The sequence below is a fragment of the Oncorhynchus masou genome, chromosome 8 (assembly GCF_036934945.1).
Source record: "Oncorhynchus masou masou isolate Uvic2021 chromosome 8, UVic_Omas_1.1, whole genome shotgun sequence".
Lineage (NCBI taxonomy): Eukaryota > Metazoa > Chordata > Actinopteri > Salmoniformes > Salmonidae > Oncorhynchus > Oncorhynchus masou.
The window spans coordinates 15,709,751-15,733,357 of record NC_088219.1 but is presented as its reverse complement, the minus strand read 5'-3'; the positions used below and the strand labels follow the sequence as shown (position 1 = coordinate 15,733,357).

At 43.5% G+C, this 23,607-nt stretch overlaps 1 protein-coding gene across 1 annotated transcript; it reads left to right on the top strand.

Annotated features, from left to right (window-relative positions):
- Positions 1-21,023: 21,023 nt before the first annotated feature.
- On the top strand, positions 21,024-22,485 carry LOC135543875 (GS homeobox 1-like). The gene is made up of 2 exons (XM_064971194.1): positions 21,024-21,475; positions 21,605-22,485. The coding sequence occupies exons 1-2, from the start codon at positions 21,100-21,102 to the stop codon at positions 21,955-21,957; spliced, it is 729 nt and encodes a 242-aa protein (XP_064827266.1). The 5' UTR covers positions 21,024-21,099; the 3' UTR covers positions 21,958-22,485.
- The last annotated feature ends 1,122 nt before the right edge of the window (positions 22,486-23,607 follow it).

The window sequence follows — 23,607 nt, the reverse complement described above, 5'->3', positions numbered from 1 at the left end:
CTGGCCAACACGATTCGGTTTGCTTGGAAGGAAAAGCTGTTGGAGCCTTTAGGACGGGAAACGTTTGGAAGGACAATCTTGATGGGGATCCTAAAGCTGACGGTGAAGGACGTGTTTTGCCTCCAAGGCAACTTGTGGCACGACATACAGAGGAGAAACACGATGATATCCTGAGAAGGGCAAGAGCAGTGGGAGGTGAGAGGTCGATGTGCCACTATGAAATAACAAGCCTGGCGAAGAATAACTTTAGGGTTGTAACTGTCAACATTTACAACCCTTACGTTAAGGATGAAGAGGTGAGGGCATTTCTGGGGAGATACATGGATAACGTCTCCTCAGCAAGGCACCTCAAAGACTACCTTGGGTTTTGGAATGGGAGGAGAGGCTTCCAGGGAGGACCTAAAGGCGTGCCACAGGTGTGGCTCGTCAGCACACCTGTGGCGGGGGTGCCCGGCTCATCAGAGGTTATTTTGTATTTGGCGTTCATCTACCCATTGCCGGCTTGTCTGAGGAGGCCTCTAGTGAGGCTTGAGTTTCAGTTCATGTGGGGTGGCAGGTACGAGTGGGTCGCCAGGGCATGCATGCTCTGTCCCATTGGGGAGGGAGGTAGGGGGTTACCACATCTCCCCCTCAAGCTGGACGCAATTTTTGTTTCTTTCTTGTTATCGGAGCTTGATCATCCAGTGATACACCCGTCCGGTTACCTCCTGCGGGTGTTCTTCTCGTATCAGGCGAGAAGCGTAATGGTGTGGTCTAACACGGGTCCTCGGGCGGAACAGCTGCCGTGGCACTTTGGTCATGCGGCCAAGTGGCTGTGTGCGCACCCTGAGGTTGAAGTTGCCCGAGTAGGTTTAGATCACAGGCACCTGTACGAGGAGGTCAGACAGGCAGGGAGTCCGGCGCCTGTAGTGGGCATCTCGGAAGTGGTCTGGGAGGGAGTGCAGGCGCGGGGCCTGGACAAAAGGCTCAATGACCTGAATTGGTTGAGCCTCCACAAGTGCTTACCGGTACATTCCATCATGTACCGGCATAGTTTGGCGCAATCCCCCACCTGTCCAAGATCCTCTTGTGGCAGGGAGGAGACTGTGCGCCATGCCTTTTGGGACTGTGCCTTTGCCGGAGTAGTATGGGCTAGGGCACGGGTGTTGTTCGGTTTGGTAAGAGGGCATTTTGTATTGACGTGGGCCAGGTTAGAGAGAGGTGTAGGGAGAGTGAGAGGGACGGATAGGGACAGGTTTCTGCTCTGGCTTCTCATGAGTCTCTTTAAACGGGGGCTGTGGGAAGCCAGGCAGAACATGGTTAAGACAGTGAGAGATTGGGGGGTGGAAGGGATAGTGAGGAGGGTGGAAGGAGACTTGAGGGGGAGGATGAAGAGGGAGGAGAGGAAGTGGGGGCAGCATGCTGCCCGGGAGAGGTGGAAGGGGGGTTTAGGGCTGGGTTTCATTTAGATTTGTAAGGGGATAGATTAGGGACGAGGAGATAGGGAAAGGTAGTTTGTAGGATGACGGGGAGGGAAGATGCTCCCCTGAGGTTTTGTTTTGGGGTTTTTGTTTAGTTAAATTAAAATACCATTACTGGAGTATGAATGAAAATTATGAGTTGTAAATAATGAATGGTATTGAACGTAAAAATTATTTTTTTCAAAAAAAAAAAAAAAACATTGGTTGTTTGCTTTGGCACCTTTCAACACCCTGCATTATCACATTCATGCAAAACACTCACTTACACTACTGATTATATTTTACTTAGTTTACTGTATTTAATAAATATATGTTTTGTTACTCCTTATCTCCACGTTGTCTCCCTTTTGTTACAGGCTTTGAGCCGGCTCGTGACAAGTGGGCGCTCGTCCGGGATTTTTTGAACATATTGGTTTGGGAGAATGTGGAGGTACGTGTTTGGTTTGCATATGTTGTTTGTTTTGAGTTTGATAGGCCCAGTATTGGTTGCCTTTGTTTTTTGGTTTGTGTGCTGCGTTGGAGAGATAATAGTTAGTTTCCAGGCCCTGCCTAGCCTGGAAACTCTTGTTCTACTTTCTGTTGGGACATCAGTCTGAGGAGGTGAGTAATCGGCTGTGTACCTCGGTGGGAGATTTGGGTAGGGTAGTGGAACTTGCTACCCGGAGCTATAGCTTTTGTCCCCTGATAGGTTTAGCGACGTGTTTCATTTTTGGACATGTTGAGCATGGTTAAATGTTTGTTATTTTTGTGTGGTGTCTGTGGACTGAGCAGTTGTCTCGGGGGCACATCGTGGCTTGGTGGAATTTGCCAGCATGCTGGAGAGTTTTATTTCCTTGCCAGCTGGCTACAGTGCGTAAATAACCACTGCAAATCTGCACGAAGACTAGGGTTGAGTTATTGTAGGTTTTGGGGAAGCTCCATATCTCATCTCTCTTTTGTGGTGCTCAGGGTGATTGTCATTTCTCTGGTTGTGGTCTGATGTGCTCAGCAGAGGGGTTGAGCAAGATTATTTACTTATGACTATGGTGTCTCAATTACACAAGTTCATTCGCTTTCCATCAGAGGAACTGTTAGAATTATGTACTAAAGAACAGCTGTTGAAGATCGCTGAATTGTACAAGGTTGAATGATTGAGTGAAATTCTGTTACGTTGGGAAGTGACTATGAATCGTGGGAAGTGACTATGAATCGTTGGAAGTGACTATGAATCGTGGGAAGTGACTATGAATCGTGGGAAGTGACTATGAATCGTTGGAAGTGACTATGAATCGTTGGAAGTGACTATGAATCGTTGGAAGTGACTATGAATCGTTGAAAGTGACTATGAATCGTTGAAAGTGACTATGAATCGTTGAAAGTGACTATGAATCGTTGGAAGTGACTATGAATCGTTGGGAGTTGTTGTAAAAATTAAGAAGGACCCTGATGTTCTTTTCGTTGGAGTTTGTAGCTGTTGTGGTCTTTTGTGCCATGTTCCTGAATGTTTACGTGACTGACCATTGTTTGGGGTTGTCATGTTCTATCTTTCCTGTCTGTTCCCTCCTGGTCTTGTGTTCTTCTTTCCCCTTAAACATTGCTTCCTAAGCGCAAAGGTTGCTGGGGCAGGTGGAGGTGTGAACACATAACCCCTCATCGATTTGGGCCGCAGAGGCTGTGTCAATTTGGGCCGCAGAGGCTGTGTCAATTTGGGCCGCAGAGGCTGTGTCAATTTGGGCCGCAGAGGCTGTGTCAATTTGGGCCGCAGAGGCTGTGTCAATTTGGGCCGCAGAGGCTGTGTCAATTTGGGCCGCAGAGGCTGTGTCAGTTTGGGCCGCATAGGCTGTGTCAGTTTGGGCCGCAGAGGCTGTGTCAGTTTGGGCCGCAGAGGCTGTGTCAGTTTGGGACGCAGAGGCTGTGTCGTTGTTCCGGGGCCCTTGTTGGTCCCCGGTTTTATGGGGGGGAATGTGACGACCCTCCCACTCTGTCTGCTGTATTCTCTCTTTGTTCTTGTTTCCTTATTAGGATGCCGGTGGGCGGAGTTGGGTGGGTCGTCAGCTACATTGGAAACACCTGGGCCCGGTGTCTCCCAGCATAAATACACCACTTCCCCATTCATGGAAGAGACTCTCTCCATGCAGACACCTTTACATATTTTGTTGTATCTTGGTGGCCTTTTGGTTGTTTGCTTTGGCACCTTTCAACACCCTGCATTATCACATTCATGCAAAACACTCACTTACACTACTGATTACTATTACACACACCATTGTATATTGTACTGAGTTTACTGTATTTAATAAATATATGTTTTGTTACTCCTTATCTCCACATTGTCTCCCTTTTGGTACGGGCTTTGAGCCGGTTTGTGACAGTATATACCATCTGTGACTTTGTGTATACCATGTGTATAACTTTGTGTATACCATGTGTAACTTTGTGTGTATACCATGTGTAACTTTGTGTGTATACCATGTGTAACTTTGTGTGTATACCATGTGTAACTTTGTGTGTATACCATGTGTAACTTTGTGTATACCATGTGTAACTTTGTGTATGTGAGGGAGGAGCATTTTGTGGAGCGTTTATGATGAGGGAGGAGCATTTTGTGGAGCGTTTATGATGAGGGAGGAGCATTTTGTGGAGCGTTTATGATGAGGGAGGAGCATTCTTTTTTATGAGCATGGCCTTATTTCTATTACAGCATGTTGGATGACTGTCATTCATATTCCATTCACCCTGTTCAATGTAACATCGATAGGTTTAGGCTACATGATACTCAAATTTTCCATAAACTCATCATTGACGTTGCTACAACCTAGCCTATGATTGAAAGTTTACAACACAGGTCGAGAGAAATTTGAGATGACGGTGACACATGGACAGACAGTGACACATTCAATACCACCTTGCACACTCTTGCCTGCATCTAGCTTATCTAGGGTGTAATCATTAATCCAACAGTTGCAAAACAGAGTTTCTATTGGAAGAATACAGGTATTGTTATCCCCGTTTTGTTTGCTTCTGTTTAAGAAACGTTTTTCAACAGAATCGGCGGAATGAATACACCCCTGATCATTCATAAACACAGAACTTTCATAGCAGCCACGTTGTATTAATTCTCGTCTCTATGCCCTCTCCTCCTCTCACCTTTCTCCTTTGTTGATTTCAGTGAACAACACAGCTATATGTGACCAGGCGGAAAAAAACGTTCCAAGCCAAACCGTGTCATAACCGCTACACACAGCCTACATCGTTGTCCCCATATTAGCTAAAGTAACGTCCTAGTCAACATAGCTAATAGAACTAATGCGTTAATAAACCCACTATAATCATGCAGTGTATATTCAGTAAGCAGTTACACCAGCAAGCCCCGGTGGCGATAAATTAATACAACCGAAAGTTTACCTTGACTTGGAAGAGTTCTAGTGTTGTGTTGGATAGTCACAGCCACTTAGATAACATACAGTAGCAACCCAGTGTTTGAGCTGGGTGTTTGACAGCTGCATTTGCTAGCTAAGTAAGTGAAACTGAAAGTCAAAAAAATATTCTCTCTCTTCTCCATTTTTGAATACATACATTTTTTAAAACTGTTCAACTATTGTCTTTCAGTCAACTACTCACCACATTTTATGCACTGCAGTGCTAGCTAGCTGTAGCTTATTTTTTTTTATATATTTACCTTTATTTTACTAGGCAAGTCAGTTAAGAACAAATTCTTATTTTCAATGACGGCCTAGGAACAGTGGGTTAACTGCCTGTTCAGGGGCAGAACAACAGATTTGTACCTTGTCAACTCGTGGATTTGAACTTGCAACCTTTCGGTTACTAGTCCAGCACTCTAACCACTAGGCTACCCTGCCGCCTAGTGCTTTCAGTATTAGATTCATTCTCTGATCCTTCGGTTGAGTGGACAACATGTCAGTTCATGCTGTAAGAGCTCTGATAGTTTGGAGGACATCCTCCGGAAGTTGTCATAATTACCGTGTGAGTCTATGGAACGGGGTGAGAACCAAAAGCCTCCTAGGTTTTGTATTGAAGGTTTTGTATTAAAGCTGTCCTCCGGCTACACCATGGTACAACCCTACAGAATGCTGCTGAGGCTACTTTAGACCTTCATTGCAAAACAGTGTTTTAATCAATTAGTTCGTAACGTGAATATATTTAGTATAGTTTTAACTAAAAAGGATAACTTTTCAACTTTTTAAAAAGTTTATTTTTATGAAATTAACTGAGGAGGATGGTACTCCCCTTCCTCTTCTGAGGAGCCTCCACTGGTGTATTACATGTGTTGCTTTGTGGGTATACCATGTGTGGCTTTGTGGGTATACTATGTGTGGCTTTGTGGGTATACCATGTGTGACATTGTGTGTATACTATGTGTGGCTTTGTGTGTATACCATGTGTGACATTGTGTGTATACTATGTGTGGCTTTGTGTGTATACCATGTGTGACATTGTGTGTATACTATGTGTGGCATTGTGTGTATACTATGTGTGAGATTGTGTGTATACTATGTGTGGCTTTTGTGTATACTATGTGTGGCTTTGTGTGTATACCATGTGTGACATTGTGTGTATACTATGTGTGGCTTTGTGTGTATACTATGTGTGGCTTTGTGTGTATACTATGTGTGGCTTTGTGTGTATACCATGTGTGACATTGTGTGTATACCATGTGTGACATTGTGTGTATACTATGTGTGGCTTTGTGTGTATACCATGTGCGACATTGTGTGTATACCATGTGTGGCTTTGTGTGTATACCATGTGTGACATTGTGTGTATACTATGTGTGGCTTTGTGTGTATACTATGTGTGGCTTTGTGTGTATACCATGTGTGACATTGTGTGTATACCATGTGTGACATTGTGTGTATACTATGTGTGGCTTTGTGGGTATATCATGTGTGACATTGTGTGTATACCATGTGTAGCTTTGTGTGTATACCATGTGGCTTTGTGGCATTTGACATTGGGTATACTTTGTGTGTATACTATGTATACCATGTGGACATTGTGTGTATTATGTGTGGCTTTGTGTGTGTATACCATGTGTGGCTTTGTGGGTATACCATGTGTGACATTGTGTGACATGTGTGGCTTTGTGTGTATACTATGTGTGGCTTTGTGTGTATACCATGTGTGACATTGTGTGTATACCATGTGTGACATTGTGTGTATACCATGTGTGGCTTTGTGTGTATACTATGTGTGGCTTTGTGTGTATACTATGTGTGGCTTTGTGTGTATACCATGTGTGGCTTTGTGGGTATACTATGTGTGGCTTTGTGTGTATTCCATGTGTGACATTGTGTGTATACTATGTGTGGCTTTGTGTGTATACCATGTGCGACATTGTGTGTATGCTATGTGTGGCTTTGTGTGTATACCATGTGTGGCTTTGTGTGTATACTATGTGTGGCTTTGTGTGTATGCTATGTGTGGCTTTGTGTGTGTACCATGTGTGACATTGTGTGTATACTATGTGTGGCTTTGTGTGTATGCTATGTGTGGCTTTGTGTGTGTACTATGTGTGGCTTTGTGTGTATGCTATGTGTGACATTGTGTGTATACCATGTGTGGCTTTGTGGGTATACTATGTGTGGCTTTGTGTGTATACCATGTGTGGCTTTGTGTGTATACCATGTGTGGCTTTGTGGGTATACCATGTGTGACATTGTGTGTATGCTATGTGTGGCTTTGTGTGTATACCATGTGTGGCTTTGTGTGTATACTATGTGTGGCTTTGTGTTTATACCATGTGTGGCTTTGTGTGTATACCATGTGTGACATTGTGTGTATGCTATGTGTGGCTTTGTGTGTATACCATGTGTGACATTGTGTGTATACCATGTGTGACATTGTGTGTATACCATGTGTGGCTTTGTGTGTATACCATGTGTGGCTTTGTGTGTATACCATGTGTGACATTGTGTGTATGCTATGTGTGGCTTTGTGTGTATACCATGTGTGACATTGTGTGTATACCATGTGTGACATTGTGTGTATACCATGTGTGACATTGTGTGTATACTATGTGTGGCTTTGTGTGTATACCATGTGTGGCTTTGTGTGTATACCATGTGTGACATTGTGTGTATACCATGTGTGACATTGTGTGTATACCATGTGTGACATTGTGTGTATACCATGTGTGGCTTTGTGGGTATACAATGTGTTCTAACACATGGGTAATGTAAAGCCTTCAGTGGATGGTGTGTGTGTTTGAGTGAGTAGTGTAAACGTGTAGTTTTGTGTGTGTAGGGTGCTCCTAGCTGTGAGCGGCCTGGTCTCCTCCACTCTGCTGGAGCTAAAAGCCCTGAAACGGGACGGTAATTGCCCAATTAGGCCCCTCTCTCTGTGGGCCGCGGAGCCCTACGCGCCTCCACGCGCTCACAGAGTCACATAATTGAGCTGAAAGCAAACGAACGGACGACAGACAAACAAGCTACTAGAAAATAATTACTTGGAGTGTTTCTTTTCAGTACCTGTACAGGGGATTTCATTATCGTCAATAGCCTCTAAAGCTGCTCGAAACGCTGGTAGTTGTCATTTTCATAGAGATTTGATAATGACATTAATTTGTCTTAATGGGTGGTTCTATTGTTATAAATAGTCAAATGAGCTGAAATTGTCTTGCCATGGCAGGCAGAGAGGACTTCACCGCGCTCCCGACAGACATGAGGAGATAATTTGGTGTGCTTGACAAATTTCCAATAATTTGTTATATGGAACATGAGTAATGCTAGTGCCATTAATGTTCAGTTTCCTTTAAATTCATTACTGACCCTTTTCCCTTTCATCTTTTACTGCCTCTGCCCATTTTTTCACACACACACACACACACACACACACACACACACACACACACACACACACACACACACACACACACACACACACACACACACACACACACACACACACACACACACACACACACACACACACACTGAAGTCTTGCATACACTAGCACATACTTCTGAACAGTGAACACAAACATCAGATTGGTACATTTTATACATTAATTTATTCACCGATTTAAATAGGTTCCGCAGTTCATTTTCCGTCTACTTTAATCAGTTACAGCCATGCAGCGGAGATGGGATTGAACTTCTAAGGCACCAGCAGTCTTGTAAAATAATGCAGATTTTTGTCCCAGTCAGGTTACCTCCCAAATGTTCTACAATCACCCCACTACTTATGATAACATCATATCACTGAATCAAGGTAATTTGAGTAATTTGTAAATATCTAAATGTTCAAACATTCACAACATCCCATTGTTTTATACTGTGCTTTAACCCTGTCTCTTAAATCATTAAATCATTCACAAAGTGACAAGCTCCTGTAGTTTTGTGTCTTTTTGAAGTGACGAGTGAGAGGTTTAGAGTTGGTGATAGATCTCAGTACCAAACAGCCATATGACGCAGAAGCATACATCTTCAATGAGCCTTGGGATGCCTGTTCCCCATTGGTACTAGTGATAAACCTTAATATCAAGTTCATATGTGAAATAACAATATATTTTATGATAGATACTCAAACATTTGCTCAATTGTGTGCTTCATTACATTGATTGATATATGCATTTTCTATTATCTTGGTGTATGTGTGTATCATTTGAGAGTGTATATAATATCATTTCTAAGTTATCTCAGAGAGGGTCCATAGAGGTTGGGCGCAGTGACTCAGGAGCTGATTGGTGATTCAGGGATGAAGCCATTCTTCTGCTGGTAGCTTATTGTGTAATGTTATCTAATAATAGTTTTTAAACAGCCCTCTTCTAACTTTTCAACAAGCCTCGCAGCACACCAGTAAATACACTATCATAGACATATGAGCTTTTAAGAATACCTCACTAGTAAGGGTGTATAAGTCTGTCTCACTCCCTTGCCACTGAACAGCACAACACCAGACTGAACAGCACAACACCACACTGAACAGCACAACACCACACTGAACAGCACAACACCAGACTGAACAGCACAACACCAGACAATAGAGTAGTTAATGGAGTGTAAATGAGGGTCAATAGAGCAGGAGAGAGGAGAGAAACTTCTACTATGGATACAATCAATTTTTTTGTTGTGTTTTTTGTTGTTGTCTTAGTTTATGTGTGTGAATGTGGTGTGTTTCTATACATTTCTGTGCTGGCGTTGCTTTATGTGCATGCGTGTGTATTTGTGTGATGATGTGTGACACACTCCAGATGAAAAGTCTCAGAGCCTCTCAGATCCACACAACAGCCAATGAAGAATCAGTGACTTTTATTGGTGTAGAATAAAAGGATGGGATGAAAGAGTCAAAGCCTAAAAGAGAGAAAGAAGGGATTCAGAGGGAGGGGCAAAGGAGTGCAGGACAAGGGCTCTATCCATCACGGCAGTGGAGGAGAGGAGACGCATTCCACCTCTCAGAGCTGGAGGATACACTCACTCATGCCACAATGGAGGGGGAGGCTGGGAGAGACTGGGAGGGGCGTCCATCAATACTCAACCTCACCCATGGACTCCCTGTCCACACAATCTCAATTCAGCTCCCACTCCAATTCACTGCCCTCTGTGGGCATGACAAATGTACATTTCTGATGCCAAAAGCATTCCTACCCACAACTTAGCAAAAACAAAACCACACTGCACTAGCTCATGGTTTACACTCTAGGTTGTTGGTTTCAGTGTCACTCATGTCTTCTCCAGGTTTTACTCTTTTTAAAATCTCTTCTATTCAGTCTGTTCCTGTGTTGGTGTCATTATTTTGAAGGTCTGTCTGTCTTTCTGTCTCTCTTTCTCTCTTTCTGTCTGTCTCTCTGTCTCTCTGTCTCTCTTTCTCTCTCTCTTTCTCTCTCTCTTTCTGTCTGTCTCTCTTTCTCTCTCTCTTTCTCTCTCTCTCTCTTTCTGTCTGTCTCTCTTTCTCTCTCTCTTTCTCTCTCTCTCTTTCTGTCTGTCTCTCTTTCTCTCTCTCTCTCTCTTTCTCTCTCTCTCTCTCTCTCTCTCTTTCTGTCTGTCTCTCTTCTCTCTCTCTCTCTCTCTCTTTCTGTCTGTCTCTCTTTCTCTCTCTCTCTCTTTCTCTCTCTCTTTCTGTCTGTCTCTTTCTCTCTCTCTCTCTCTCTCTCTCTCTCTCTCTCTCTCTCTCTTTCTGTCTGTCTCTCTTTCTCTCTCTCTCTCTCTCTCTCTTTCTGTCTGTCTCTCTTTCTCTCTCTCTCTCTCTCTCTCTCTCTCTCTCTTTCTGTCTGTCTCTCTTTCTCTCTCTCTCTCTCTCTCTCTCTTCTCTCTGTCTCTCTCTCTTTCTGTCTGTCTCCCTCTCTTTCTGTCTGTCTCTCTTTCTCTCTTTCTCTCTTTTTTTCTCTCTCCCTTTCTCTCTCTATCTCTTGCTCTCTTTCTCTCTCTCTTTCTCCCCACCCCAGTCAGTCAAAGTAGGCAGTGAGGAGCAGAGAGTGGTAGGATGGTTCGGAGGGGGGGGGGGGGGGGTAGTGGGGATTGGAGGGCGGAGGGAGCAGGTGATGGCTTTCTGGAGTGCACCCTTTCACATCTCTCTCTTTCTCTGTCTGAGCAGCGTGAAGAGGTGGGAGAGATGAGGGGCCTCCTCCTCACGCCCCCAGGGGCTGCACCTGCCAGGGGTGAGGGCGGTGAGTGTGAACTCTGACATTGTACCCTCCGGGCTTGCTCATTTGATGCCCATACACAGGTAATATACGTATACAAACGCACACTGTTACACACACATGTTGAGTCCCTATCATCCAAACAAGCACATATTTTGTGTACACTTTGTGTACACTTCACACACACACATTTCACACACAAGCATGCTTACTGATGTGAAATGACTAATTATCATTTGAAATGTTTGGAAATGTATACATTTTCAGAGTTGTATTTAGTGCTAAGGAATTAAGACTTGTTGAGCTCTTGTTTGTTATCTAGCGCTGTTTTGTGAATGACTTTTAGCTCTGTTTTGGGTAGGTTATTTTCTGTACAGATGACCTGTCTTGTGGCTGTGTATAGTTCTAAATGTAGTGCTGAGAAGTCCTGTACCTGAGAGTTCTGCTCCATAATGTAGGGTTTGGCCCTGTACTGGTTTGTGTCATCTTGGAGTGGTTCTGTTTGGGTATCTTCCAATTAATCGTATTGGTCTGTGGTCCATCATGGGAGTGGCATTCCAAAAAACTAGGTCTCATTTATTCAAGTAATCTGTGCACAGGCTGTCATAACGGTGCTGGCAGCTCTTGTTATGTTTGACAAACTGGCAACAAATTAGTATTATTCAGTGTGCGGAGGTCCGTTTGGGTTCTGTCAGGACTCAGATCAGTGCGAAGGTCGGTGTCAGTGGACCCCTGGCCCGGGCCAGCTGAAAGCCAGTGTATTGGTTTCTATGGTAATGGAGGAGTAGTAACCCCCCACTCAGCAGCGTCCCGCCGCGTGTCGCCTCCTCAATAGAGCGCATCTGCAGAAAACTGGGGACCCTCTGAAATGGGCAGTGACCCGTCCCCAGCAGCCACAAAAAAAGCAACAAATTTTATACCCCAGAACCACAGAGTTGGGCTTTTTCTCAGCGCTTACGTCATAACTCAGAGACAAAAAGCTGGGACAGAGCCCTGCACTGTCAAATGCAGAGAGAGGGAGAGAGAGGACTGGGGGAGTGGGGGTGGTCATTAGGGTGGGGGGAGAAGTCAGATGCAGGAATGAATGAGAGGGAAAAAATCAAACGAAAACTTAAACAAAAGCTGCCTCCAAAACACAATGACGGCCATAGAGATTTGGTAAGAAAAGGGGATATTGGGTTATGAAAATGAATCAGGGGGCTATTCTTACTCACGTCCCCAAATGTCTCATTCATTACCCTGCAAGTGTCGCTCTCGCCTTGGCAACAGCTCACTCATTTCAGGACTGGGTACAGTTTTACATTTTCATCAGAATTTACACTGAATTGAGCAACTCAACCTCCACCACAGCATTTCCACACAACATGTGTTCTGCTATAGAACCACTTCAGAAATAAAATTGCCAACAAAAAATATACTCCTGCCTCAAACATAATACTGTTTTTACCATTATAGTGCAAAGTAACAATGCAATTCACTAAACACTGCTCATCTATTCTAAAACACTGCTCCAAAATACTTGTAAAAGTACTGAATTTAAAACAATGCTAACATTAATATTGCATTTTCTCCATCACAATATCTTCTCTTAAACTAATAAAAAATGATACTAACTGTTAAAAGGAGAATGATGGGAGAGAGGGGAAACTTCAGGGGGTGGGAAATGAACAGGATATAAGAGATGATAGAGCCATCCAAGCAGCAATGCTATCCTGAGAGCTTAATTATACAATCCCATTATTGCAATTAAACCACGTTACTTTGAGTCAGAAATGGAAATAAACAAGTCAATACAAATGCAATAGTAATGTTGACAGTTTGCAGGCAGTGGCAGCTTCCCACCCTCCCCAACCCCTCTTCTATTCTCCTCCTCCCTCCCATGGCTCAGTTGTCAATCCCAGGGGGGATCCAATTAATTAAATTAAGCGAATACACAAGTACTGTGGGACTCTATCAAATAGCCTATGGTTTACTTGTTCAAGTATATCTGAAACTAGTTAGTTATTTCACTAAGAATACATGTTTCTTCAAAATATTTAGAATTTCAACCTGTATCCTCAACTTCCAGCTTTCATCATAGGACAATGCTGTGTGATTGGATATTGATTTCAGATAGCATCGCAATCTTGGAAAAGTGCTTGATGTTTAACCAAATTTCTCCCTCCTTCCTATATGGTCTATTCTTCTTTTCAAGCACATCTCCCCACCCCTCCCTCCTGCTTTCTCCCGCTTTCTCTCCAAGAGCCAATGTAGCCAGCTCACAGAGAGACATGAGAGGAGCTGAAAGAGGGACGATGAGAGAGCGAGATGGCTACAATGAAGGAGGGGAAGAAAAGAATGAAGGGAGGGAACTAGGGAGGAACAGAAAAGTAAAACGATTAAAAGGAGGGAGGAGTAGAGAGAGACAGGCAGCACTCGTTTGGGTCATAACTCTGTGCACATGACTAGTTTCTGTGGGTTTCTTATGACTTTTTCTAAGGAGAGGGAAGGAAAGTGGTGGAGAAAGTGGTTTGCCATTCTTTCACATATTGTTGTTAGGGAGTGTTTGGGTGTGATAAAAGGACAGAAACAGAGAGCGGAACAAAGGGGGGAGGGGGGGGGGGTACCTTGGCTGAAGGCACTGTCACTGACGTCCCCAACACTTTGAACAACTTGTCAATGGAGATGCTGAAGTGGCCGCATTCTAAGCATTCTGTCACACATTTGTGTACAAACCGTTGAAAGAGCTTGCTGACCTGCCCATCGCCCTTTATTGCAGTTCAAATGGCAAGGCGCATGCATTGTGCCTGGGAGTTCATTAAATTCATTGGTTTGACCTATTATTTTTAAAGCCGAAAAGTCTACTGAATCGGAAAAATCTGAGTCAGCCATACAAAATGGCCTGATGACCTCCATAGGGAAACAGACCCCTTTGAGCAGCATGTCAAGGCTTTCATATGGGAATGAAAGCCAAAGGGGACATTTTAAAACATATCTATACCATAACAAATGTATTCACATCAAAAGGGTATTATGTATGCAGAGTGTCGTTATCAAACGTCCATTAGCTCTATACTTCACTATAGTTTGATGGGCATTTCGTCAAAAGGCCTTAAAGCCTAGTGCAGTCAAAAACTTGATTTTCCTATGTTTTATACTGTATGCATTTCCACACTATGAGGTTGGAATAATACTGTGAACTCATGAAAAATGATGATAATGCCCTTTTAGTGTAAGAATTGTTTGAAAAGACCACTTGAAATTTCAGCCTGTTTTGGTGGGATGGAATTTTGGCCTGCTTGGTGAAATCACCAAGCCGTAAATGAGTAAATAGACCAATAAGCAAGAGAGTTACAAACCTCTCTACCAATAACAGTTAGTTTTCAGTTTTCCCCTTCCCACTCAGACCACTTCCAGACAGACCTAGCTAAATTCTTGCTTGAGAAATTGCTTTTTGCTACAAAGCCATTTTTAGATATTTTGACCATTTTGATTGAAAACAATCAGAGGTACTTAATTGTTGAGATAAGGTACTTAATTGTTGAGATGCATTGGAGCTTTAAGCGAACATGAGTTTCCATATAATCTCACTGACTGTATTTATCAGACCTCAAGATGCAGACAGTTCGAAGTAACAAAAGTTTATTTCAAAAACAGGGGTAGGCAAATGACAGGTCAAGGGCAGGCAGAGGTCAGTAATCCAGAGAGGAGTCCGAAAGGTACAGAACAGCAGGCTGGCTCAGGGTCAGGGCAGACAGAGGTTAGTGATCCAGGACAGTGTCACAAGGTACAGAACAGCAGGCAGGTTCAGGGTCATAGCAGACAGAGGTTAGTGATCCAGGACAGTGTCACAAGGTACAGAACAGCAGGCAGGTTCATTGTCAGGGCAGACAGAGGTTAGTGATCCAGGACAGTGTCACAAGGTACAGAACGGCAGGCAGGTTCAGGGTCATAGCAGACAGAGGTTAGTGATCCAGGACAGTGTCACAAGGTACAGAACGGCAGGCAGGTTCAGGGTCATAGCAGACAGAGGTTAGTGATCCAGGACAGTGTCACAAGGTACCTAACGGCAGGCAGGTTCAGGGTCATAGCAGACAGAGGTTAGTGATCCAGGACAGTGTCACAAGGTACAGAACAGCAGGCAGGTTCAGGGTCATAGCAGACAGAGGTTAGTGATCCAGGACAGTGTCACAAGGTACAGAACAGCAGGCAGGTTCAGGGTCATAGCAGACAGAGGTTAGTGATCCAGGACAGTGTCACAAGGTACAGAACGGCAGGCAGGTTCAGGGTCATAGCAGACAGAAGTTAGTAATCCAGGACAGTGTCACAAGGTACAGAACAGCAGGCAGGTTCAGGGTCATAGCAGACAGAGGTTAGTGATCCAGGACAGTGTCACAAGGTACAGAATGGCAGGCAGGTTCAGGGTCATAGCAGACAGAGGTTAGTGATCCAGGACAGTGTCACAAGGTACAGAACGGCAGGCAGGCTCAGGGTCAGGGCAGACAGAGGTTAGTAATCCAGGACAGTGTCACAAGGTACAGAACGGCAGGCAGGTTCATTGTCAGGGCAGACAGAGGTTAGTGATCCAGGACAGTGTCACAAGGTACAGAACAGCAGGCAGGTTCAGGGTCATAGCAGACAGAGGTTAGTAATCCAGGACAGTGTCACAAGGTACAGAACGGCAGGCAGGTTCAGGGTCATAGCAGACAGAGGTTAGTGATCCAGGACAGTGTCACAAGGTACAGAATGGCAGGCAGGTTCAGGGTCATAGCAGACAGAGGTTAGTGATCCAGGACAGTGTCACAAGGTACAGAACAGCAGGCAGGTTCATTGTCAGGGCAGACAGAGGTTAGTGATCCAGGACAGTGTCACAAGGTACAGAATGGCAGGCAGGCTCAGGGTCATAGCAGACAGAGGTTAGTGATCCAGGACAGTGTGTCACAGGCAGGTACAGAACAGTGATCCAGGACAGGTTACAATTGTCAGGGGCAGACAGAGGTTAGTGATCCAGGACAGTGTCACAAGGTACAGAATGGCAGGCAGGCTCAGGGTCATAGCAGACAGAGGTTAGTGATCCAGGACAGTGTCACAAGGTACAGAATGGCAGGCAGGCTCAGGGTCATAGCAGACAGAGGTTAGTGATCCAGGACAGTGTCACAAGGTACAGAACGGCAGGCAGGTTCAGGGTCATAGCAGACAGAGGTTAGTGATCCAGGACAGTGTTACAAGGTACAGAACGGCAGGCAGGTTCAGGTCAGGCAAAACGGTCAAAACATGGACTAGAGCGAAAAGAGGAGTACAGAGAAAATGCTGGTAAGCTTGACAAGACAAACTGGTAACAGATGTACAGAGAACACAGGTATAAATATACAGGGGATAATGGGGATAATGGGGAAAATGTGCGACACCTGGAGGGTGGTGGAGACAAGCACAAAGACAGGTGAAACAGATCAGGGTGTGACAGTATTAAAAGGGTCTGACCTCAGCAAGGACAAGATGCTGAATTTGTTCAATCTTCTGTGTACTAATTGGTTCCTACAGTGCACAAATTAGTTATCTGCTATTTGACCATAGGAAAAACAGCTCCTCTGTAGATACTGCAATACGGGTTTGATTGAATTGAGCACTGTTGACTATTGTTGAATACTATTATTCTCTTATATTGGTTTATGAATGCATGTATAGCAACTTATTGATGCATTTATTGATTGGGCATTATGAAATGGTATAGTGATGTTATGATTAGTCATAATGATATCACATGATTTTAAAAGTATTCAGTTCACCTGACTTTAGGGACTTTAGCAAGTTTGGGAGGCTACTAACAACCATCAGCGCCATTCATTTACAGGGCGCAGTTTTGGAGAAGCCTAGTTACTGTGACTCAACAGTCATATGGAATTTGACTATGGTCATGATTGTGACTGCAGATGTGGCGGTAATACGGTCACCATAACAGCTCTCTTCAGGTGACTTTCATTCTTGCTGGAGATTTACAACCCACCTCACACTGCATCATAGATATTTGATGATACTTCCCATACATAGCTAACTTGTGGTGGGCACTAAACCCATACTTTGCGTTTATATTTTTCACATTCCTTGGATGATTGCACTTTACTGTCAATCGCTCTGAGTAATAGTGTCTGCTAAATGACCCAAATATAAATGTAAATGCAAGAAAATGTGTGTTTATCTATGTTCAAGTTCATCTTGATAACTCGTATTGCTACCAAATGGAGCAGGACACACACACACACACACACAGACACACACACACACGCACACTTAAGGATTCATTAGTCCCCATGGTGTGCTGTACATATTGCACTACTCAGCTGGTAGTTGGGTTAGCAGTGTTGTCTGTTGGACTGGTGGCTCTGCTGAGCATATGAATGATAATCAGGCCTTTGTGTGCCTACCCATAGTGGTGCAGCAGGACCTGCAGTCTGTGCAGTCGCCTCAGGGGAAGATTAGGAGGGGCAGCCGGCCCTCTGTGTCACATCGACAGTCACAGCGCCCGTCCGGCTCGGCCAAACCCCACTGGGACCCTAAATCCTGTTACACTGTCAGCTAAGACCATCCCTCCTACTAGAGATGTGTGGCTGTAAAATGTGTGTACATATTAAGTACGGGGGTGGAGTGTCTCAAAACGATGAATAATTCATACTAGAAGAAAAGGAGATATTGACTACATCCCCATGAACAGAGTGCCCTCTTTATTTTATCAAATGGGAGATCTTTAGACTCACACACAAACCCATGAAAATATCATTTTCTGGTGGCACAGCGGGTGCTGGCCAATATCATCATCAACATCATGCATAAAAGATGTTCAACTGGAATCATGACTATTGTTTATTGGAATATTTGATTAATGGTTTGGCTATTTTCAGTTGTTGCTTTTTCAGTTGTATGGTTTGTGACATCACACTATTGGATACTTATTAGTGGATTAGCTTAAATGTTTATCAGATTCATATTCTATTTGTTGTTTGACTTGTAGATGTTCACTGCTTTTGTTTCTAGTTTCACAATTTATGTCATTGATTCATCTTATATGAATGTTAGGATGTAGCCTACTTTATGAAATGAGGACTTCATAACAGTGTCTAGAGTATCTATGAGGATGCTGTTTTGCTCAGACAGGGAACTGCAGAGTAGCTGTTTGATTTGTTTCAGTAACAAAGTCATTATACTAGATGAGATTTCTTGCACTTCTGGCCTGCGCCTCCAGAGGGCCATGTTTTCTGAGGTCAAAGCTATTTGTCGGTCTCCAGTTGGGATTACAAATGAGGATGAGCCTCCCTAAGTAGCGACCCCCAGCACCCCTATATTCCTACCCACGGGATGACAGCTATGACCGTTATTTTGAAAACAATTTCCTTTGATAATATATTTAAGCAATGGGCCGACTCTAAACGCCAACCAGCCAAGCAAATGTCACTGTCCTAATAGTGACCAGATAAATAAATGTAACTCTCCACCTGTTGAAACAGCACCAATTCCAGACCAATGTTATTGTGCATTGTGAGATCATACCCAACAAACTCTGAGCCTCTAATGTTTTACATTTTTGTTGTGAAAATAAGGAAATGCCTTTAATTAATGAATTGTTACATTAATACAACATTATTAACCCATTTTGTAATTCAAATTTAGAATACAGCATATAATTGAGAGGGGATGTGGTGGGTCAAGGGACTGGAGCGAGATTGGCCTATTAGTTAATGGAAGACGCCTGGCATACGGCGTCCAACAGAATGAAAGGCCTAATCCCACTCTGTTGCAGATAACAGGCTCTTGTCGGCATGAATCTGTACCTACAGCTTGTTTAAGGGTTTAATTGCTCCTAATTTGTGCGGTAAATACCTGCTATTATGGCGCTGCAAAGTTGCGACCAAATTATACCCTTAATGTAAGTCGAGTGGTATTTTCCACGGAGCAGAGTCCCTGGTCATTTTACAGGAGATAAAACAAATAGGTTTGTATGCTGCATATGGGCGGGCTTGCTTCTAGACTGAAAAGCCATTATGTGAGCGGCTCGGTTCTGAACTGAAAAGCATGAGCGGTGAGCAGACAGGTAATTGTCACGCTTGTCAAGGACCACCAGTGACACCAACATTTTACTCTGCAACGTCGCAGCCATAAAGGTGTCCAGTGTGCTATATGTGGTCATGCACGCATGAGAAGTTGTGGATTTTTTTGCACCTTGCAAAATTAACAGACTCTAATAATAAGATTTCATTTATACACAGCTCATTGCAACATATTTCCTTAGCCTAAGAGTTAGTATTGTCATTCGTGGGAAAGATTCCTTGCCCATGGGAAACAGAAAGTTCTAGACATCCTGCCGTAGCGCACTTGTTGCAGAAAGCACACTAGCAACCTGGGTAGAAAGCATGCATGTAAAATATAAGATTTTAGATATAGAAAATGTGGAAACTCCAGTCGTAGCCCAAACTGGTGACAAAACCTTATATATTCATGTTATGTTTTTATCCAGTTGCTATCTGATATGTGTTTATAAGCTTTATAACCAATTACCCATCGTATTTTCTCTCTCTTCCTTTGAGAAAGCACTGTTTGAATTTTGAAAGGATATTTACATTTGCGTCATCTAAGTTTTCAGAAAAATAAGAAGTAATGTGAATAAAATAGGGAAGCTTTTTAGGGACAAATCAAAAACAAAAAATAAAAGAAACGCAATACGGCTGGGAGGAATATAAACGACATTTCACTGTTTACTCAAACATTAATGGTTCCCATCCCTTTGAAGGTGTTGTTTAGAAGACCTAAAGTGAAAGAAAATGTTTTCCTATTACTTAATTCAATCAGAGCGAGGCGGGGGCTTTCACGCGCACGCATTTGGCCTCTCTGTGACAGAGTCGCCTTTGTGTGCGTCTATCCGCCGCTGTCACACACTTTAATTCGAGTCTCTTTCTCTTGCATTGAAAACACTCCACAATGACATTCAATAAGGGCCGGCGAGTGAAAACCTGGTTATTTTTATATATTCTTTCCCGGACTCGGCGGGGGCCCGGGCACAGGAATTAATCACTGGTTTGAACCGCATTGCCTTCAGGCTGTGACTTGTCCTTTCTGTGTCTAGAAATGATACATTGGCCTCAAAATGGACAAGTACATTCACACGTTTTAAATTAAACACTTATTTGTTTGCAGATAGTCCTGCAGATAGTCCTACCTTTAGCAGCAATCAATAATATATATTCTATATATAATATAGCCTATACTTAATACTTATATTTTCACTTGTATAGACAAATAGGTCCTAGTATGTAATGTAGGGCTGCATGTCATGTGTTCACAAATATTACGACATACTTGCAAGTTCAACATAGATGCCTTAACGATGCCAATTAAGAAGGTCCTTTCCAACATAAATTACAACAAAATGCAAACGTTTTATTGTATTATGAGACTAGGAGGCTATTGTGTGTCCTGCATCTTTTGTGTGGCATGCATATGTGCTTGGATTCCAGAAAATATTACAGAGCAAATACCACTCAACTCCCCAACTGTTACTCATGATTGATCAACTTAAACACATTCTCTGTTATGTTATGCGGAAAGTGTAGGCCTAGTTGGATAAGTGCTGACGGTGTTCCATAAATGAGTAGATTTTCTGAAAACAAACAGACCAGTAGAAATGGCTACACCAGTACATTGGCAAAATGTTTATTTCTCAAATTATAGATATGAAAACGTAATATAATAAATAAGAGCGAAGCTAACATGTAGAAGGGGTAGTGCCGCCTCTTGCGGCGTGGGTGGGGCTGACAAGAATAGACCACATTATGCAGTTCATTTAGTTAACAAGTGAAATAATGGGGAAGCGTGCAGTGTGAATGCCAAGAGAAAAGGCACAAAACCCTATTGAGAGCTCTTAGACGCTCACGGCGTAACCGTCACATGGCCGGACCGGGACTACAACTATTTAAAGAGCGTCAGTGTCCTTTCAGCACCACTCCGCTGTCCACCCGCCAAGCAAGCAGTTCAGAACGAAACAACGCGCTGACTGAAAAAGTTTACCAAGTACTGAGCAGCAAGTTTGCAAAGATGCCGAGGTCCTTTCTTGTGGATTCCTTGATTTTGAGGGAGGCAAATGATAAAGGGAGGGAAAACAATCCACCTTTATTTCCTTACGCTATGCACCCGTCTCACCCACTCCATGGGCTGTCCGCAGGCTCTTGCCACTCACGGAAGGCTGGCTTGCTATGCTTCTGTCCGCTATGCGTATCCCAGCTCCACCCATCCCCACCGACCTTGCCACTCCTCAAGGCATCCTTCCCTACCTTCGGCTCCCAGTACTGCCATTCTGCACTATCGAGGCACCACACGTCCTCCACCGGCGTCAACCTCAACCACGGTCCGGGGATATATCAAGCAACCTATTCGGTTCCAGACCCACGACAGTTCCACTGCATCTCCATCGGTGAGTAAAACGTATTGAATGCACAATTACATAGAATGAGCTTCATCAGCTGAATGAACATGTACTCCAGTGTTTTATTTAGCATTTTGGATAACTTAATTAAATGTGTATATTTTTTTGCTTTTACAGAAAACAACAACAGCCAACTTCAGAGCAGCAAGCGCATGCGCACAGCCTTTACCAGCACGCAACTTTTGGAGTTGGAGAGAGAGTTCACTTCCAACATGTACCTCTCCAGACTTCGGCGCATTGAGATCGCCACATATCTAAACCTGTCAGAGAAGCAGGTCAAGATCTGGTTCCAGAACCGCAGAGTCAAACACAAGAAGGAGGGGAAGAGCGGCGCGCACAGATCCGGTTCCCACAGTTGCAAGTGCTCGTCCCTGTCATCTGCACGGTGTTCCGAGGAGGAAGAAGACATGCCCATGTCTCCCTCATCATCAGGGAAAGAGGATGATGGAGACCTGTCCGTCTCTCCCTGAACTTCCCCTGATCTTCCCGATCCTCAACAGAGACAATTCCATAGCACCTGTGGAATTCTGAATGCAGCCAAAAAGTCGACTGTTCTTATCGTGTTCAGTCACCTGTACATAGGAAGAGAATAAAATATATAAACAGGGAATTTCTCTGGAATGTTGTATAATTGTATACATGTTTGTTCGTTTTATATGTAGTTTTTTTCTGATAACGGTCCATTCGTTGTTGCCAATGGATTCTATTACAGCTAGACAGGTCGATATTGGTTATATGATATACCCAAATGAATAGCAACATTTGTTAGTATTATTTTTGTAAAACAATAGCTGTATTTTGTATAATGGTGAATACTGGCTAGCTTTAAGCACATTATTTGAATGGAAATGTGACGGAGATATTGTGTGCGGGACAAAAAAGAAATCCTCACAATGTTACATCACTAATAGCCTATCAAACTGTTATTATATCTTCAGTGTATTTGAAAATATTTATTTATTTAAAAATGTGAATACTTAAATAAAGAATATTTCTTAGTGATATACTCATGACTCTGTGTAAAATTGTTTACACTTGCGCACCACTGGGAGCGCAAACACAGACACTGGGAGCGCAAACACTGACACTGGGAGCACAAACACAGACACTGGGAGCGTAAACAGACACTGGATTCGCACATACAGAGCCGTTGCGCACTGACTTCATTCGTACTGTCAACGGCACAGCACCGGGTGGAAACGTTAACAGGATATTAACTTATGACATCATTAATAAAATAAAATGAAAAACGACTCACCGTGGATACGTTTAGTTCAAAATATGTTACCAACTACTTTATGCAGAGTTGGATATGGAATGGCATTTGGGTCAGTTTACTGGTGATACTGTGCCACTTTCAGAATGCGTGTTGTGTTTGTGATGTCCATTCCACATTTATTTGTGTGTGCATGTTCACATAGCCTATACATTAAGTCTATATGTAGCCGGTGCTATACTGCACCGCTGTAACTCTGCGTTGTGTGTGGTTGATTGAGACTATAAACGTGGACTTTGGAGATCAGGTAGTTTTAATCAAGCAGAACTCACTCTCTGCATCCAAAAGGAAATAAAACATTTGTAGAGCACATATGTTCTGAGAATCATCGCCTCTTTCTACATTATCCCATACATTAATTTATGAATTCAAAGGAGATGGTATATATCAGATAGCTCATGTGCATCATTTACGCGCACGGTCTGTTTACTTTCAAGAGTGGACAGAAGGGCAGCTGCGGGCAGCTGAAACGTTTTTCTGTCCAGGGAAAAATCTAGGCACTTTTCCGTAGGATGTACTGGGTATTACGCACAAAGACACTTGGAAATGCATGCTTTTTGCCACATGAAAATGGTGCAGCTCTACATTTTAGATGCCCGTTTGAATCCAGTTATTGTGCTTAAGTGTTTCAAAAGAAAGGTTCCCCTCTCTCAAGAAAAGTGTTTCAAAAGAAAGGTTCCCCTGTCTCAAGACCAGTGCTATGGGGACGGTAATCTCTGTCAAGAAGTCTTAACAGCCAGACATTCATGCTTTCCCTGGGGAGAGCTCTCAAAGCCCGCGTTAGCATGCAGGGGCCCTCGGAGCTCCACATTGCGGCTCTCGCTCTTGTCATATCAGAATTCCG

What these genes read in the sequence shown, in the direction of transcription:
- LOC135543875 (XM_064971194.1), top strand. Translation starts at nt 21,100, where the DNA reads ATGCCGAGGTCCTTTCTTGTGGATTCCTTGATTTTGAGGGAGGCAAAT. An exon ending in GTTCCACTGCATCTCCATCG is followed by an intron (nt 21,476 to 21,604) that starts GTGAGTAAAACG and finishes TTGCTTTTACAG; the next exon opens with AAAACAACAACAGCCAACTT.